General features: G+C 47.9%; 1 protein-coding gene across 1 annotated transcript; it reads right to left on the bottom strand.

Moving 5' to 3' along the window:
- Positions 1 to 17058: 17058 nt before the first annotated feature.
- PtA15_4A754 (uncharacterized protein) lies at positions 17059 to 18457 on the bottom strand (the record flags this gene model as incomplete). The annotated part of the gene is made up of 5 exons (XM_053168670.1): positions 17059 to 17355; positions 17426 to 17490; positions 17568 to 17637; positions 17975 to 18289; positions 18380 to 18457. The coding sequence occupies 5 exons, from the start codon at positions 18455 to 18457 to the stop codon at positions 17059 to 17061; spliced, it is 825 nt and encodes a 274-aa protein (XP_053019856.1).
- Positions 18458 to 19687: the final 1230 nt, after the last annotated feature.

The following is a 19687-nucleotide window of genomic DNA, read 5'->3' as shown; positions in this document are numbered from 1 at the left end:
TAAAAGTCGAGCATCACCTATTGAGATCATGTTTCAGATGAAGCCTAATCTGAAGTTCTTCCGACCATTTGGCTGTCGTGCGTGGATCGTAAAGCCCAAACAGAACAGAGGTCAGAAGTTTGGACCCATCGCTTGGGACGGGGTGATGCTCGGTTACAACAATGATTTCTCCTCCTATCGCATTTATCGACCCGAGGACAGATCAATCGTCACATCCAAGCAAGTTCATTTCGACGAAGGCACCTTTCCTCAATGTGCAGCAATGCACAAAAGTCTCAACGCCTATGGAGTTAACAAGCTACCCTCTTTTACCACCTCTGAACCGATGCCATTCGCGGAAGAAGATCAAATTGCTGAGCAGCAACGAGCTGAAGATGAAGAGCGGGAGGAGGAGGATGACATCAATCGCATTCTTGATGAAATTGCTCCCGGCCCGAGACTGGAGGATCGTGAGGACGATGAAGAGCAAGTGGACCAAGACCAAGTTGGTTCTCAGTCGGAACTACCACGGACGGCCAGAGTGATCAAGGTTATCGGACCAAGACACCCCACTCAAATCACCAGTGACATCGATCCGGCAAACATCCGTAACTACAGTCGCCGGCAACTGTTCCACACAACTGTCCCCGTGGATCCTGCTAACCATAAGCAGGCCATGCGATCCGGCAAGGCTCTCAACTGGAAGGAGGCTGAACTGAAGGAAGCAGCCAACATGATCCAACATGATGTGTGGCTCCAGCGACTTAGAGAACCGGCTGATGCGCCGATCCCGGCAACGTGGGCGTTTTGAAAGAAACTTGGACCGGACAACCAGGTTACGGAATTCAAAGCCCGGATTTGTGCCCAGGGCTTCCGGCAAACTCACGGCGTCGACTTCGAGTCACGTTTTGCTCCAACGGGTCGGCCGTGCGCGCTGCGACTGTTCATCTCTTTCGCAGTGGACAACAACCTGGCAATACACCAACTGGATGTGCGTAGTGCCTTCCTGACTTGTCCCCTTGAGGACAAAGTAACTCTCTTACCACCGCCGGGTCTCGACTTTCCACCGAACACGGTTCTCGAGCTCAAGAAAGCAATCTACGGATTGCGTCAAGCCCCTTTAGTCTGGTACAACCGGCTGTCGACTTACCTAAAGAAAATCGGATTCTCGATCTCGGTGGCTGACCCCTGCGTTTTCTATCGCCGCGGAGTAACTGGTCGTGAAGATACCTATGTCTTTGCCCATGTAGACGACCTTGTATTTGTCAGCAAGAATCCACTGAAATTCAAAGAAGAGATGGAGGCCGAATTCCGGATAAAATACATGGGTGAAGCGGAATTTTTGCTGGGTATGAACATCAAGCGCACCAATGGTGCAGTTCAAATCAATCAGTCGCAATTTATTCAACGTAAGCTGGAGGAATTCGGCTTCGATAAGCTACATCCGGCCAGCTGCCCGCTCAATCCAAAAGCCTACCTCAGAAAGGCCACTCAGCAAGAAATCGCTGACTTTCGCAAAACCGGGGTGAACTACCGTGCCCTAGTTGGCTCACTCAATTACCTGAGCGTCCTGACACGACCGGACATCGCCTACGCCGTTAGTTCTTTATCTCAATATCTCGAGTCGCCGGGAATCCTCCATTATCATGCGGCTGTTCAAGTGTATCGCTATCTGTCCGGCACCAAGAATCTTAGTCTCACGTACATTAAGAACACAGACAACTCTCTGAAGGCCTACGTTGACGCGGACTGGGGGAATTGTCCCGACACTCGACGCTCATCAACAGGATTCGCCATCATGTCAGGCACTCATTTACTTGCTTGGAAATCTTCCAAGCAGGCCACTGTCTCCTTGTCAACGACGGAGGCCGAGTACAAAGCACTCTCCGACCTCGGCCGAGAACTTGCGTGGCTGTCGAACTTGATTACTGAGGTGAAGACGCGCCCAGAAGTCAATCAAATCCAAGTGCTAGTGGACAACAAAGGCGCAATTGACTTGGCGAAGAGCAAAACGTCACAAAACAGTTTCAGAACCAAGCACATGTCAATCCGACTTCATTTCGTGCGAGAACTAGTGGCTCGAAAACTCATCCAGCTCAGTTACATTCGCTCCGAAGCCAACGCTGCTGATTTCCTCACAAAACCGGTTGGACGCGTTATCATTCGCAGAGCTCTGGATCTCATCGGCATCAAACCCTCGTTTCTAAGTGCTTCCAGCCTACCGGCTCGAAGCATGGCGGGATGTCAGGATTCGGGCTTGTTCCCGAATCAGGGGAAGCGCAAGGCTTCTAAACCTAACCCTACTGGGGATCATGGTGAGCCAGCGCGACCCTCAGGCACATGCATTATGCATGTAGCTCCTAGGCAGAAGGAATACGCGAAAGCTAATTCCTCTGCTCCTTTTCCTGTAGCCACGTCATCAACCGACGCAGAGCCCAAGCGACCCAAATACAACAAGCCACCTACCAGGTAAGCATGCCGATTGGGATCGTCACAGCTAGGAGAAGAGTGGCTGATTAGAGATCCTCTAATATTACAGCTCACCTTCATCCGACGCCGAATCAGACCGACCCGGTTTCAGCCTTCGTGATAGGATTACCAACCCCGCTAGCGGTGGTAAGTCCATCATTGTTGAGCCTTAAGAGCAAGAGATACCGAACTGATAGGTCGTGTATGCTACCAGCATTCGACAGCTGCAGTTCCGGTACTCTTGCAGCTCGCATCGGCGATACTATCGCATCAGGCTCATTGAGCTAAAATCTCTTCAGTAGAACCTTAGGTTCCTCAGCTGCACAGCAGCCAGCTATCTTTAGACTCAAGTACCCGAGCGAATCTGCTCTTAGGTACTTTAATTGTTTCCATTCTTATCATGTTTTCATCTTCATTGTTTCCTAGTCTAATCAGATGAAATACATCTTAGTTGTGTCAATTCTAACATAAACAAGGTTTGGTCACATCAGAACGCCGGGATAAAGCTGATTGAGATGCATCGTAAACATGCATCGATCGTCCGTAAAGCTCTGGGGCGAGTCTTGCGAACCAATCTTCCTGACATCCCTGTGCACCTCGGCCACGTAGTTCTAAAACCAACAGGTATATTTGGCTAATAGATTTCACAAGACTAAGAGATTTTATTTCTTGTGTGAGTATGCAATCTATCCTGACATGCTAGGAGATATGAATAAGAATAAAAACAAGCAAGTACCTTACAAGACTGGCTCTCTATGATGAATAAGATAGATAGATGAGAAATAAAGTCACTGCGGTGCAGGCGAGGACACGAGATCGTGCTGAGGGGCAGAATATTGGAGCGGCTGATGTCTTATCAGCGCCTGGACTCAATCACGAATGAGCTAGATAGTAAGGAAGTCCCTTGGGCTCAGTGGAGCTTTCTATTCAAGGACTCCTAATCCAAGCCGCTAAGGTACTGGAGCAGCTGCCGTCTAACACAAGAGTCTTGCGTGCAGTCAGCTACCAAGCATTCTATACGGTAAGGCTTTACAACAATCGACTTTCCTTCTATGGAGGGGTCTGATATGCAATCAATGAGGCTGGAACCAATACGGTCTAAGCTGGCTTCGGATGTGGGCGTGCTGTTACTAGTACATGAGGTGCTTGTTAAAAGAATGAGAATAACTGAAATATATTCCTTTGTTAGACTCTACAATTGGTCCTGAACCCTGAAAACCTCAGCACGAAGGGATTCCCAATTCATTGGGCCTCTAACCTATCAGTATAGTGAAGATCGTCTGTAAAAAGGACCGTCGTTCAGCCAAAGAGTTAACTCATTCATCCCATTTTTTTTTTGCCTTTCCCAACATTCCCAGCGCCTTCGCTCTACTCACTCCAGCATCTCTGCAATTCACAACCTTTAGAGCTAAAACATAAAAACATTGAAAACATCTTGTCTTCTCTCTATCTCGCCATCACAATCTTGTCTCTACTACTCTATTGGCATACTCTACAGCCTTGTTAATTCTCTGCCAAGGCATTACACTCTAAACTCACGAACTCGTGCTCCCCTAATTTTGATTACACTCAACCTCTTACTTTCATTTTCCATTCCATTGAAGCTACTTCTCATTTACTCTTTCGCCTTTAAAACCGTTCACCTTATTCCAAACTTTACTCATCTCAAGAAGTTCTCGGTTTTCTTACCCTTGCTCTTAGGTAAGAGCAACCGTTGTTTTCCTTTTCTGTTTCTTGCATTTGCACGATCAAAACTCTTATGAAATAAATAACTCTTAGTTCTTCTGATTCTTGCACTTTGGTGCTGCTGTTTGAGTGCCGTCTGATGCGAGGGTTCGAAGATCTATTTCTTCTGGTAGATCTTCGTAGCCCTGAAGGCGCTTCTTGTTGGGTCTCTCGCTCCACCTGAGCCTTGAGTTCCGTTCCAGATCTGGCCAATCCCAGACAACCTTTTTACGGCTGCGGTAGTTTCTGCAAAGAGGTTGGGGCAAAAAGGATTCCTCTCAGCAAAGATTCAGCGGCGAATCGTGGTCGGCGGTGTGTTAGCGGTTCCGAGCCGGTTGCTGTCAGCCGGCACTGGCTGCTCGCCGGCCCGAACTCGACTGCGGAACCCGGTTGTTTGTTTTGGGGAGGCGCACTCCCCTGCTCGCTGGTGTTTCCATCGCGCGCTGGTGCGGAGCGTCGCCTCTCACGTTCGCGCTGCTTGAACTGCAACAACCAAGCTCAAGCAACTGAGATGGGAAAAAATAAAAAGAAAAATTAAGAAAAGATAGAAAGGACCTGTGTTTTGTGTTGGAGAGATGTGAGCAGGGGCAAGCTGATGAAGATACTCTTGGCTAGAGAGCCTTACAAGCAAACAGGTGAGCTGTCTAAAAGTAGCAGCTAGTTACAACTACTGCGCATTACTACATAAAAGTATCAGTTCACCTAACTGTTGATAGAGAGGAAACCACCATATATGCCAATAGTATGAAACAAGAGAGACTGTTCCTAATGAAAAAGTTTAAGAAATTGGTTGCAAATTCCAGTTTTTGGTTTTGGAACTGCGTCCCCAAGGTACAGAGGGATGTCAGGAAGGTTGGTTTGCAAGACTTGATTCAGAGCTTGACGGACTATTGGTTCCGTGCCAGGATGCATCACAAACAGCTTCACCCTGCTTCACCCCAGCGTTTTGATGTGAACAAAGCTCATCAATAGATTCACTGGGCCAGCTTGCTCGTTGACTCTTGCAATTGTTTCCTTTGGCCATGACATAAACTTGATTGATAGCCGATTTTTTTTAACAAATTGCATTTTCGACATTTTGTCTATCATCTCTTTGAATGTTGTCTCTGTTCTTAGGAAGCTTGCTACTGACTGATTTGATTCAATCACGGGATATTGGATGTGTACCTTTTCGTCGACGGGAGAGATGATGATGCTGGGTGATTGGGCGTTGAGTAGCTGAGTACAGACCGCATTGATAAGATTTGCTATCTCTTTATTTTGACTGCGTACAGTGGGTGAGCTGAAATTTTCACCCTCAAACTTTTCATTGCAGAACCTCAGGCAAGTGACCTGAAGTCATGGGGTTGGCTACAGGGAGGGAAAATAAGTCACCAAGAATGATTATGAAAGAAAAAAAATGAACAGTGTGAAGAATTAACAATTTAATGCAAATTGCTCAGAATCTTTATTATTGTTCAAACCAAGAAGAGAAAATCAGAGAGCACAGTATGGCATGTGACAGGAATGATAAAAAAATGAAACCATTTTCAATGACATTTTGGTTGAATGGGATATCCACCAATTTGAAGTAGAATTCAGGTAGCTGTAGGCCAAATCAACACCAACTTGACCAAATGTATTTGACCCAATAAAAATCATTGAAAATGGTTTCAATTTTTTTCAATTTTTATCATTCCTGTCACATTCCATACTGTGCTCTCTGATTTTCTCTTCTTGGTTTGAACAATAATAAAAATTCTGAGCAATTTGCACTAAATTGCGGACTTAATTTGCACACTGCGGAAAACTCTTTGCGCACTGTTTGGGTCGTTGTCTCAACGTCCAGCCCCCAGTGCGCGCTTCTGCCACGGCTCTTCGCGCACGGCGTGTTCCCCCAAAAAAACTCCTCGCCTTTTGTGAGATATTTTTGGATGAATCAATAAAATGACTTTTTGTGATCCCCCAAAAAAATGATCAAGTCAGTTAGGAGTCTCCTTGAGCCTAGAAAAAATTGACATGAAAAAATCATATTTTGACGCGGAAAGCATTAAAAATGCCGCTTCCTGTGACCCAGTAGCCTCAAAAACTTCAAAGTATAATTATAATAGTGCATGTGCAATTTCACATCCTGATGATTTTTAGAATTATCACCCGCTTTCCTGTATGTCAAATAGTTATTGATGCAATTTAACCATGTTGGGGCAGTGATCAACTCCCTGGTCTCCTCAGTGATGGTTCTGATTTTTTTTAGCTTGATTAAAGCTGTGGAATCACTTATTGGCTGTAAGGATTAAAGCTGGGGCCCCTAAAAGAAGTAGATCATTGAAAATGCAAGTGTTTTTTTGGGGGAAAATAGTTTTTATCCAAAGGAGTGTGTATTTCTGAGGGAAATTTTAAAACAACACAAAGAGATCATGAGAAAATTATTTAATGAGTGGTGAAGCATTGGTTATCTAATCTAAGTTCACTAAAACCTGTAACTCATGGAACTGTTTATCAAGGGTTTCCCCTTATGATAAACAGGTTTGAGTATCTCAGATGAGATCCAAAATTTTTAGTGAGTATTAACTCAGTGGGGCTGGCGCGAATACCGCTAACCAGTACCCCAAGCCCCCTTTGCCTTTGACACACCCCCTTTGCGGGTGGTGTTAGTTGGTAAAAAGCATCACTCATGAAGTTTGAGGACATGGGTTTGAATCCCATAGTGCACACCTTACATTTTGGTTTCTGACAGTGCAAAGAGCCGTGGCGGAAGCGCGCACTGGGGCCTGGACATTGGCATGACAACTCCCACAGTGCCCAAAGAGTTTCCGGCAGTGCGCGAAGTAAGTCCGTTAAATTTTTAAATTTTGGGTCAGGCTTTAGGCACGCCAAAGAAATGCCGGATGCACGCCAAAAAAGGCGTGAACTCCGGACCACTCCAAAATTTCTGGAGTGGAGGATTGTTCACTCCAAAACCAGCCCCCATTTGGAGTGCCCAACCCGGCACTCCAGGCTGTTATGGACTGAATACCCTGCCACACCAAAACCAGCCCCCCCTTGATGGCCGGTCTGCGCCGGCCATTGAGGGCAGTATGTACACTTGATGACCGGCACAGGCCAGCCATCAAGGGCAGTACACTCAATGACCGGCACAGGCCGGTCATAGAGCAGACAAACCCCTCTTGATGACCGGCATAGACCGGTCATTGAGAGACACACTCCTCTTGATGACCGGCATAGACTGTTCATTGAGAGACACACTCCTCTTGATGACCGGCATAGACCCGTCATTGAGAGACACACTCCTCTCAATGACCAGCATAGACCGGTCATCAAGAGGGGTGTGTCCTCTTGATGACCGGTGCAAACCGGTCATCGAGAGGGATGGATCCTCTCAATGACTGGTCTATGCCGTTCATTGAGAGGAGTGTGTCTCTTGATGACTGGTCTATGACGGTCATCAAGAGGAGTGTGTCTCTCAATTACCGGTCTATGTCATTCATCAAGAGGAGTGTGTCTCTTGATGACCAGTCTATGCCGGTCATCAAGTGGAGTGTGTCTCTCAATGACCGGTCTATGCCGGTCATCAAGAGGAGTGTGTCCCTCAATGACCGGTCTATGCCGGTCATCAAGAGGAGTGTGTCTCTCAATGACCGGTCTATGCCGGTCATCAAGAGGAGTGTGTCTTTCAATGACCGGTCTATGCCAGGCATTGAGAGGGGTGTGTCTTCTCAATGACCGGCCTGTACTGGTCATTGAGTGTACTGCCCTCAATGGCTGGCCTGTGCCAGTCATTGAGTGTACTTCCCTCAATGGCCAGCCTGTGCTGGTCATTGAGTGTACTTCCCTCAATGGCCGGCCTGTGCCGTTCGTTGAGTGTACTGCCCTCAACGGCCGGCCTGTGCCAGTCATCAGATGTACATACTGCCCTTGATGGCCGGTGCAGACAGGCCATTGAGGAGGGGCTGTTTTTGGCGTGGCAGGGTGTTCACTCCATACCAGCCTGGAGTGCCGGGTCGGGAACTCCAAATGGGGGCTGGTTTTGGAGTGAACAATCCTCCACTCCAAAAATCTTGGAGTGGTCCAGAGTTCACACCTTTTTTGGCGTGCATCCGGCATCTTTTTGGCGTGCCTAAAGCCAGACCCTACATTTTCACACTGTTCATTTTTTCATTTTTTCATTTTTTTTCTTCCATAATCATTCTTGGTGATTTATTCTCCACCCCTTTAGCCAACCCCATGACTTCAGGTCACTTGCCTGAGGTTCTGCAATGAAAATTTTGAGGGTGAACATTTCAGCTCACCCACCGTACGGCTTGGACCGTAGTATTTCTCCCAGGCATTTTTGTCTGACCACTTATCATTTACTGCCAGGAGATTATTTGACAGGCATTTCAGTTCTTCAATAGCTTCTTCCCTGCCTTGTTTTTTCAGCGCTGTTTCCACATCTTCCAGGTCGAAGCGCATGCTCCTTGCGTCAATGTTCTTGACATCTGGTGGCCTCCTTGAAAAAACCATGTAGAGACCTCCATCACGGGAGGGTTTGACTACCATGAACGGGAATCAATTGATCCAATTGGTCTTATTGAACCAAATGATGTGTTGCATTGGAACAATCTAATGATTCATCTCCCAGAAATGGGTGGTGGTGCAAAGCAAAGCAACAACCAAGAATTGAGAAAACATTTTTTGCTGTGCTGTCCACCTGGAATTTCTGGCGGGTACAGAGGTGTTAACTATTGTACCAGCTGAATATATGGATTTTTAGACTAATTTGTCATTGAATTTACAGATTGGGTGGAATACGTGGGTCTTAGTGGGTTTTGGGAAGCAAACAAACACTAGAAAAGACAACCAGAATGTGTTAGTGGTGCTGGAATAATTACGTGTAAGCAACACTGGGTAATTACGTTGCCCTACGTTATCCACATTATCTCAGTAACGTAATGGTTTCAGTTGCCGCCCAGCTACGTTACTGTTATCCGTAATTTGTGATTTCCTGACGCGCCCGTAACGTAATTGTGTGCATGTTTTTTTTTGCATCCTGAAACAGATAATGTAACACTATGAAAAAAACTCGAGAAACTGGTGTCAGTTGACATGCAGCATACTTGAGTTCAGTCTCCCTTAGAACAAGCTTCATACAAAATGAATCCCAGGGTGGTGCACCCTGGAATATTTGGAATTTACTCAACGGTTCAGGCTAAGCAGTATGTTGAGACTCTGCTTAGCCACACTAACTTTGGAGATGCTCAGCTGGCACAGCAGTGGCACCTAAGTACATACACTACCAGTGCCCTTGTCAACTGGGAGGCATCCCTCCAGCAAACACACAAGGCCTTAAGCTCGACATACACCCGGGAGGGATCCCTCCTGGACAACTGCTTCATACACCAGTTGTCCGGGAGGAATCCCTCCCGGACAACAGATACATACAAGAGTCGCCCGGGAGGGATCCCTCCTGGCCAACTGCTTCATACACCAGCCGTCCGGGAGGGATCCCTCCCAGACAACGGCCCCATACAACATTTGCCCGGGAGGGATCCCTCCCGGACAACTGCTTCATACACCAGTTGTCCGGGAGGAATCCCTCCCGGACAACAGATACATACAAGAGTCGCCCGGGAGGGATCCCTCCTGGCCGACTGCTTCGTACAACAGTGGTTCAAGAGGGATCCCTCCCAGGAGACTCTTGCATGTATCTGTCGACCGGGAGGGATCCCTCCCGGGCGACTGCTGCATGGGACCGTCGCTCGGGAGGGATCCCTCCTGGACGGCTGGTGTATGAAGCAGTCGGCCAGGAGGGATCCCTCCCGGGCGACTCTTGTATGAATCTGTCGTCTGGGAGGGATTCCTCCCGGACAACTGGTGTATGAAGCAGTCGTCCGGGAGGGATCCCTCCCGGGGGACTGTTGTATGGGGCCGTTGTTTGGGAGGGATCCCTCCTGGACAACTGGTGTATGAAGCAGTCGGCCAGGAGGGATCCCTCCCGGACAACATTTGTATGAAGCAGTTGTCCGGCAGGTGACAACTGTTATGCAAGGCCATCGTCCTGGAGGGATCTCTCCCGGGCGACTGTTGGAGGGATTCCGCCCGGTCGACTGTTGTGTTATGTTGTCAACCGGGAGGGAGTCCTCCCAGGCAAGACAGTTGCATATAGCTGTTGACCGGGAGGTATTCCGCCCGGTTGACTGTGGTGTTGCGTTGTTGACCAGGGGCAGGAGGGATTCCTCCCGGTCGTGTTATGTTGTTGACCGGGAGGAATCCCTATTCCTCCTGGTCCACGTGGGTGGGTGTATGTGGCCTTGTGTGTAGGAGGGAGGGATGCCTCCCGCTTGAAAGGGTGCTTGTATGTATTCTGCTGTGCCAGCTGAGCAGCTCAAAAAGAACTGTGCACAAAGTTAGTGTGGTGGCTGGTGTGGTTAAGCAGAGTCTGAACATACTGCTTAGCCTGAGCTAATCCATAAAAATACATGGAATCAACCAGGAATAAAGCTGGACAAACTCAGGTATGTGGCATTGTATCAGCCCGGATCTGGCATGTCAACTGACACCAGTTTCTCAAGTTTTTTTCATAGTGTAATGGTAATTTTCCAGGATAGTGCGTTATTGCCGTGAAGCAGATGCTGTACGGTGCTCTGCTCCTGGATACTATGCTTATATAGCACTTCACCCCTGGATAATGTGTTATCTCAATTCCCAGGGGTGAAACAGCCCTAAACCAATGATAGTTTTCACAAGCTCTAGCACACACAGTCATTGTATTGGTCCAGGGGCAACTGTTTGCCTTCAAAAAAATCCCAGCCACATCCTTAGTCACAAATCTTTGCGCTTATCTGGGAGCTCCTGCGCTGTTGAGAGATTATTCTTGGCAGCGTCAGATGTTTGTAGCAGTCGCTGTGAGAGCCTACTCCCCTCAACCATGGCGCACTGTGTTATCAGCCTGATGTGGCTTCGCGAGGATATCCCTTTGACTGGGGAATTTGTGGAGGCTGGGAAGGCATTGAAGGTGATCCTCCCCTCAAAAACAATAATAATATTTATTTTTAACTACATTATCCATGGTATTACAAGTGATTTAATCTGTTCCTGCACTTAAGTAACGTAACGGCGGGCAAAGAATCCCCTCCCGCCGACAGGATGACGTAATTTAAACAAAAAAATAGTGCAAATGGATAATTATAACGTAAAAATTGTCCATTACAGATAACAGTAACGATAATGGTCAAAAAATTGTTACGTTACCATTACGCTACCATTACTGGTAGCGTAATTACCCAGTGTTGGTGTAAGGCACAAAATAGACCTTACCGGCAAGGTCAATTGCTCAGGTCCTGATTGCAGTGATGCAATTATGGAAGTAGAAATTGCAGGGAGATGAAAAAGATGTCAAAATGAAAGTGTTGAAAAATCACTAAGTTGAGAGTTCCCTGGCTATTGCCCAATGCTAGTTTCTTTGCATCAAAATTCAGAAGGTATTTTCAGGTTTGAAACAAATGTGTCTTTTTGTTCAGGGTGGGGGAATAATTTAACCAGGGACATCTTGGTAGCAGCGTGTTACAAGTCCCATGAGCAGGATCCTCCCAGGATGACAGCAAGTCAGGACATACTTTGGGCCAGTTTCAAGCCCTAATGGCTGGAATACTGATATTGATTATTTTGTACATGACACAAAGCCCAAAGGTTTTTCACTGTTATGTGTACATACAAAGGCCCAGGACAGCCCAGGACCAAGCCACTCCCTGACAAGTTTGAGAAGCAGTTAGGATTCTTTCTGGGTGCCCCTTATTAGAAGACAAACAGAACTCTCAGCTCTGCATGTTTCAAGTGTGGTTTTTGACTAACTTAACAAAGTACCACTATTTGAGGGGGGATACCATCCCGCAGGGACCCTCAAAAGGAGGGACTTACACCCAATGTCCAATTTTGGGCTGTCAGAATAGGAACTATGCCTTTTTTTAAACTTTTCTGGCTTCACCCTTTCCCATTGGGCAGCAAAGCTTTAGATTCCCAAGATCAAGGAGAATCTCTCCAAATTTATCTGAAATTTTCAGGCCCTTCAGAACCTCTCAGATCTGTTTTTTGTGACCATCTGTGGTCCGCTTCATGCTATATTACAAAGTTCAAACTGTACTGTCAGCCTGTATGTAACTAACCGTGTCTGAGAGGGTTGTTACTATCAAGATGATGGTGTAAGATGCCAAGGATGGGCCAATGGGTTCGTGGTAAGACCTGTAAAAGGTTTCACTCTATCAGTAATCTTGACTGAGAGGCGTGCTCAATTAAGGCGCATCCAGATCAACACAGAGTGTTAATAGGCATCCAAGGAATAACTCAACTTGGGTTCGTGGTTTTACCTACAGAAAGGTAAGGGTAATCAAGAGTTGAGAGTATTCCTGAATTGAATGATGGGTGAGAATGAAAGCACTGTTTAACTATAGTATGGGTTAAACTTTGCTGTAAATATATTCTAAGGGATAAACAGTCCTGGGGGGCGTGTTTATATAGAGGTGAAAAGAGCAGGAGGGAACATGAGGCGCTTGGAGGCGCTTCAGGACCAGGGGGGAACTGGAAGCGCTCAAGGGAAGCAGATCCTCATGAGGATAAACATTGGAAATGATCAGGGCAGTGTAATGATCAGTACTGATCCTAGATCAGTAGCTGTGCACACTAGCTGATCATAACCAATCAGTGATTCCATTCAGTGCTCTTTGAATTGGATTACATCATGTATTGTTTATGTATTTATATCATAACCAATATATTATGTAAATGGGGACTGAGGCGTAACAGGGGATAAATGAGTGATACGTGTCTTGGGGTGTTTCACGTGTACAGTAATATTAAAATGTATTGTAATCTTACTGTTGCACGTAACTTAACTCTCATAACAACATTACATTATGGTAACTGTATTTAACTATGGTTATCTGTAATGTAATGTATAACAGGAGTACATTCTTAAGCTTGTATCTAATGATATACATATGTAATAAAGGTGTAAAAAGGAATGTACTATATGTAATGTGAACAATTGCAGGTACTTGGTACGTGTAAGGTACTGTGACATGTACTCTGTGGCTGACATGTACAGAATTTAAAACTCATGATGTTACAAGAAACATTGCACATCAAGAAGACAGGGATAGTACATGGATAAAGAAGACTTTGGTCATCATGGAAATCCAAACAATAATCAAATTGGGCAGGAAATTGATGGGTGAGAGCAGTTTTAAAAAATTCCCCACCCACCAAAAAACAAAATTCTGTCAGCCAGTAAGTCCATTTAGCGCGTAAGTCCCTCCCTCCGGTCAGCGCAATGAAACCAGTGTTTTACTACTCCACATGTATAGAGGGTGGGACTTAGTTAAGTTAGGGTTTGATCTGCCTTACTTGACACAATTTTATGAGCTGCGCCCGCGCGCCATAGCCGTCTCAAGGGCATGTCACCAGTTGTACATACATGTCACAGCGCCCTTCCGTAAGGGGGAGCCGGGAGGAGATCCTCAAACTCTGCCCATCCAGCAATTCACTATTTACCTGGAAGACTCAGCGCAGAAGAGACAGAACCACCCCCTCCCCCACAGACAGACCCTTACACACAATTCCCTTGCTTTGGACAGCCTGGGCTGGCCCAAAGCGCAAGACTCCAGAGGAGGGACTTTTGACTAATGTCAAAATTTTGGCCTGAGAGCTTGAGGCGCTGTGGCAGGGAAAAACTTTGCCCACCATTTGCCCCACCTTCCTGGAGTAAATCCGTTCAGCCAAATGAACTGTCCAAAAGGCATGATTTTTCTTCATCTTTCTGCGCTAGACAGATAGCCAGAGGTTGTGTACTTCACTTTTGATAAATTAATGAAATTTCCATTTTTGCCAGCAACAACCCCAGGTTTCTTATTACTCATTCACCTATCTTCCACAATCTTTCCTTTCTAGGAATCTTTCCTTTCTATGCATTATTTAAATAAAGAATGTACCAAATTTTCAATCTGTAGGACTCATACTATAAAGTAAACTACTATTTATGGGATCACTCCAAAATCCAATCTCCAGTGGAGACTCTTGCTATCATCCAAGGATTAAATTGATATTATTTCTTCAAAATATGCAAAAAAATACATAGTTTGCCTATATGGGAAAGCTCAAGGCAGATTGATTGTATTTGTGGTTTGGAAGTTACAACCGCTTTGGTTTCAAAAAGTCCAAAAAAGTCACAAAAAGCCAAAGCTCTCAGGCCACAGCTTGTACTTTGCTCACAAGCCCCTCTTTCAGAGGCTTGCTTTGCAAGGCGCGCTTGGCATGCCGTTTTTGGCCCTGAAACAAGCAGATTGTGCTAAGCTAGTACGGAACAGAGGGTTAGAGGATTTGAATTTGCCGGGTTAAATTGCAGATTTCTGGCAACTTAACCCAACTGGAAATCTCATCAGTCTGGGCTCACTCCCAGGGCAACAAACCCAGGCATGATTTCAGGTTTGGGCTCAGACACCTACAAGAGAGGGATGGAATCTGTTGAAATCTGTTGTTTTCCTTTAATGGTTTGCGGTACGCAGGGGTTTCACAAGTCCTGTCACCCGCTTACATCAGCCCCGACCTGCCACGAGTACTTAGACTCACCTCCTCCCCCTCCTTCCTGGTCCAGCAGAGAGCTCTCCCTCTCTCCGGTCTAGGTAAGCCAGTCATGTTTTTCCTTCTCTTTTTTCTTTCCTAGTGGTACTTACAGAGAGAGCTCTCCCTCTCTGCGGTCTAGATACCTGCAACAAAGCCCCCTGACATTGGATCTAGAACGTTTCACGGCCCTTGTGCCACTCCCCGTGCCCCCTTCAACAATGTTCATGTTGAGGGTAACATAGGTGACACAAGATCTAAGAGAGATGACAAGATGTCATGGACATGGTCCAGCACATTGAGTCAAGGTGTAATTATCATTCAGTGAGAATTGCAGTGAGGGAAACAACTAGACTATATACATGCACAATATAGACTGAGTTGTGGGTGTATAGATGTAAACCCCTCCTCCTCCTTTGGGGTTCACAAGGAACCAAGGCATGTCACAAGGAGCTATGTAGTCTGGTCCCCCTCTCTTCCCTGGTTCAGTAGAGAACTGACCTGCAGTCTCTCTGGACCAGGTAAGCACCTTTCTTCCTTCTCTCTTGTTTTCATCTTCATTCTCACTTCCAGAGAGAACTGACCTGCAGTCTCTCTGGACCAGCGCAATCAAGACTCCCCCCGATTTTGGCCCTAGAATCCTTGTTCCGTGCCGTGCCTCTTCCCCTTTCCCTCCTTCCGCTCAGTGAAGGGATCAAACCCTTACAATAGATTAGAAGCATAATGCATAGTGAGATGCTAATACACTATCTCAACAGTTCAGTGAAGGACTTGACAGAGTCCTTACACAAGGTCCTTGGTCTAGGCAGCTCTTCAACAGGCCCTTATTTCTCTTGTTTCCAATCATCTTCATTCCTGTTGACCACATCAAAATCTAACTTTGTTCTGTTTCTTAGCCTTATAAGACCTAGTGTGTGTGGTGGTAGATAGTGCTCTCATTTGGTGTTCTCATTCACACTTGTTCCTGTTTCATTTTAGGTAACATCTTCTTCTCTCATATTGTTTTCTTTTATTTTTATTTTCAACTGAAATCTATTCTCATTTTAGCCTAAATCTATCAGAATCTTCAACTGCCTTGATAATTTTGGCATGGCTGTTTAGTTCCTCTATTCCCTCTTCAAATATGTCTTCTTCCTTTTGTTGGTCCTTAGATGATATCTGAAGATGGTCTGGAAACCGGCCGTTGGAGGTGTCTGGCAGGAATCAGGACTAAGCCCGGCGCGAAAGAAGCGCAAGGGGCTTCGCCTAAGCCCTATCAAGCAAGGTCAGTGATAGAACTCCTAGCCTATGCATCTGCATGAGGCGAAAAAACAGTTGGGTCAAGCAGGTAGGTGCTAAGAGAATCCACATTTGTTGGCTATATTCTTGGGTCAAGTAAGCCCGGGTTTGTGGGCAGGCTAGCTGACCAAGGCTCCGTTGAGCGGGCAGACGCATTCGTTGGGCCAGCTCCAGGCAAGCCGCGGCGAGCAATGCCGGAGCCTGCGCAGGATTCCAGGCTTAGGCTTGCTGAATATGGCGCTCAAGAAGTGCCAGATCAATCCCAAGATGGGTCCGCACTAAGTGAGAAAATCTGGCTCCCATTCCGGTGCAAGCTCGGACTCCTCGGATGAAAGCAATGCCGAGATCGAACACAGTCTGGTCCCCGCCCCCTCACCAACAACCGTGTCCTCCTCCAAGAGCGTACCTCACAAATCCAGCCGGCGATGGCTCGATGTGTTACAGGGATTATATTGGCACCACAGATTGATTTGCATCGGTACAGTACTGGCCCGGAGATGCTGTGCGCATAATTCCGCATGGTGTGCAAGCAAGCTACGCTGTGTCGATGGGGCTTCAGTATCAGAATGGACGTCGTGGGCTGTCTTCACTGTGGTCAACAACATCAAAGCACGGCAATATATCCGCACTGGATATGTGTTACACGCAACGTATGTTGGGCATGGTGATGCTGGAGATGGCCTGGAAAATCCAGGCTGTGGTCATTGTCAATGAGAAAGGGAGTCCACCCTGCCTGTACTATACCTGTCCATCGAACCATGCATCAATGCATTGCCCATATTATGTGTGCTGGTGCCAAATACGGCCTTGTCTATTTCTTGCTGGAAGGATTGGGTATTAAGCTTATACATATCTTCGAGCTTATGTGATTAGATCATGGAAACAAGAACCAAGAAACCAAAGTGTTGATTAGGATAACAAGCCCCAAGAAGGAAACCGGCTTGAGTGGGGCTGGAGGGCCGCGGCCGGCCATCCCGGCTTCCAAATCCGAAAGCAAGTGGTGATCCAGAAGAGCACGGGGGGAGGAGAGAGGCGATTTCAAGCCGGGGGCGGGGTGGGAGGAGCGGGCAAGAAGCGGTCGAGGGAGGCGCGGATGAGGAGCTCGAGCTCGGCGGCCGACCAGGCATGGTCGAGGTCGGCCATGCTGGAGAAGGCGAGGTTCTCGGGCGCGAAGAGGCCGAGGTCCTGCAGCTGCTGGAAGCCCCTCCGGGCGGCGGGCAGCGGGAAATAGCCGTCCTTGGCCCCGTGCAGCCAGTGCACTATCGTCCCCCGTCGTTCGCCGCCCTTCCGCCCGAAAAGCGCACCCAGATCGCCCGGCATGGGCAGGTACCCGGACTGGTTTTTTTTGGAATCCAGGATGAGGATTAGCGCGCGGTGGCCCAGAGGGAGACTTGGAGGCACGCACTAGCATTATTATCCCCGCTGGCGGCGGGTCCAGGGTCAGGCCGAGCAGCAGCGCCATCACTGCGCCTGCAAACATCGGTTGGGGAGGGTTTGATTGATTGAGTTTGCAGAATACCGTGCGGAGGATGGAGGGGGGGACAGACCCTGGCTGAATCCGGCGACGATAGTGCGGCTGAAGTCGACCCCGTTGCGGGCGAGGAGGTGGCGGAGTCTCTGGGTGTTGAGGCGCAAGCTGGGGACGTCTTCGTCGCGACGGGGGTCGGCCCAATCGCGGATGTCGAACCAGGCGGGGCGCGGGGCGCCGGGGAAGACGGCGACGGGGCGGATTGGCGCGGCGGGGACGACGAAGGCCATGGGCGCGAACAGCGCCGGCCGGGCGGCCAGCAGGGCCGTCCGCAGCCGGTAGGCGTCCGACGCGTGCCGCGCCCCCAGCCCGTGCAGCAGCACGCACGTCCAGTTGTTCGCCGGCGCCAGCGCGGCCAGGTGCTCGTACTCCAGCGCCGGCCCCGCGGGCGCTTCCGTCCGCCAGGCTGCCCGCTCGTCCGCCGACGGCCCTCCCGCTGGCCCGGCCCGCAGGTCGTGCCCGAGCAGAAGCAGCGAGGACTCGAGGTACACGTGGAACGCCAGCAGGGTCGTCGCCGCCGCCGTGATCGCCAGGGTCGTCCACAGCGAAGGCGGGGTGTGCAGTCGGGACATCATCGTTGTAGGGCTGGTCGGTCGAGGTGGGGAGATAGTGGTGTCGGGGGAGAGTGCGGGTTATGTGAGTCCAGGAATGGTGGGGGTTGTTCCCTGGATGCCGAGCGATCTCCTGGATGTGCGGCGGTCTATCTTGGACATGGTTGGGGGGGTGGCCGCCATCGACAAGCTTAGAACATAATCGATTTGGTAAATAAATATGTAGAGTTTGGAGGGTGCGAGACTAGCTGGGCTGTCTTTTCCCTGCAGCCGAGAACACAGTAACAGCAGCAGCAGTCGGCCAGGCCAGCTGCTCGTGCGTTTCGCCCTGGCTACATACCCTACTAGTATAAGGCATGTAGGGGCTGGTTAATGCACGCTTGAAGGTGTTTTTCCAGCAACTCCAACATCCCCAGAACTCCGGACTCCAAAAATCTGGTCACCCAAAAATCATCAAGTCACTGGGGTCATATGAGCCCCGTACACCAACCCATTCATGCACCTCTGAGGGGTTATGACATCATTTGTATCTACTCCCACCAGCTAAAATCCCTCACCCTGTTATCTAGATTAGCAGCTGAAACCCTAACCCACAAGCCCCTTTGGGGCTCCACTTTTGTCTATAAAAGGAGCTCTCTCCACCCCCAGTGGCCTGCTCCCCAGCTCCTCACCCAGAACTCACAAGTCACCCAACACTCATCCACACTCAAATCCTAAAACCCTTATAACAACAATTCAACCCTTATAACAAAGTAATTAAACACTTACACGTTGCCAATCAAACAGATTTCATCTGGAACAGACCAGACCTATCACTTAATAAAACTTGCCAAGCTGAGCTTGGTGGGTCTTGTAGACTGATAACAGAAGGGCAGAGCTTGCAACTCCATCATACCCTTCACCATTCAGCAAAAGGGTTTCATTACCACTTTTGAGTCTTACACCGGGAAGACTCGGAGGCACGCCAGAAAAGGTGTCATCCTGGAGAAGGGCTAGGGAAATGGCTTGCAGTGATTTCAAGAGTTCTGAAAAGAACCTCAGGTAACCATTTTCGAGTGATTGATTGCATGTGGAAAGATGACAATGGAAGAAAAAGGGGAGAGGGATGTGGGCAAAGGCAGGAGGGGAAAAGGAAATTAAATAACAGAGTCCAGCTTGAATTGAAGTATAGGGGAAAAGTACAAAAGGAGGCAGTGAGCCAATTATTGCTGGTAATCGCTTGGCTCTTGCTCGGCGCCAATTGCTTAAAGAGCCAAGCAATCCAGGTGCATTGGGACCTGCAATTTTTTTTTTTTTGGGTGGGGGAAGGGAGAAATGCTGCCATTTTTTTGTTGGTGGGCACGGTGGTCTGCTTAATGTTAAACTGTTAATTCATTGGATTCAAACAAACCAGCAATAAAATAACATTTTACACAGTGTAGCCTGCTAATACATTTATCTGATGTTTTATTTAGAGAGTGTGTTTGTGGGGAGAGAATGGTAGATAGAAAAGAGAGAGAATGGCTGAAAGTGCCACTCAGTATATATCCAAGTCTATTAAAGCCACAGAAATCATGGACCAAAAAAAAAAAAAATTCAAGGGTTCCCC

The sequence above is a fragment of the Puccinia triticina genome, chromosome 4A (assembly GCF_026914185.1).
Source record: "Puccinia triticina chromosome 4A, complete sequence".
Taxonomy (NCBI): Eukaryota; Fungi; Basidiomycota; class Pucciniomycetes; order Pucciniales; family Pucciniaceae; genus Puccinia; species Puccinia triticina.
Note: the sequence above shows the minus strand (reverse complement) of the source record. Positions and strands in the feature narration are given on the sequence as shown.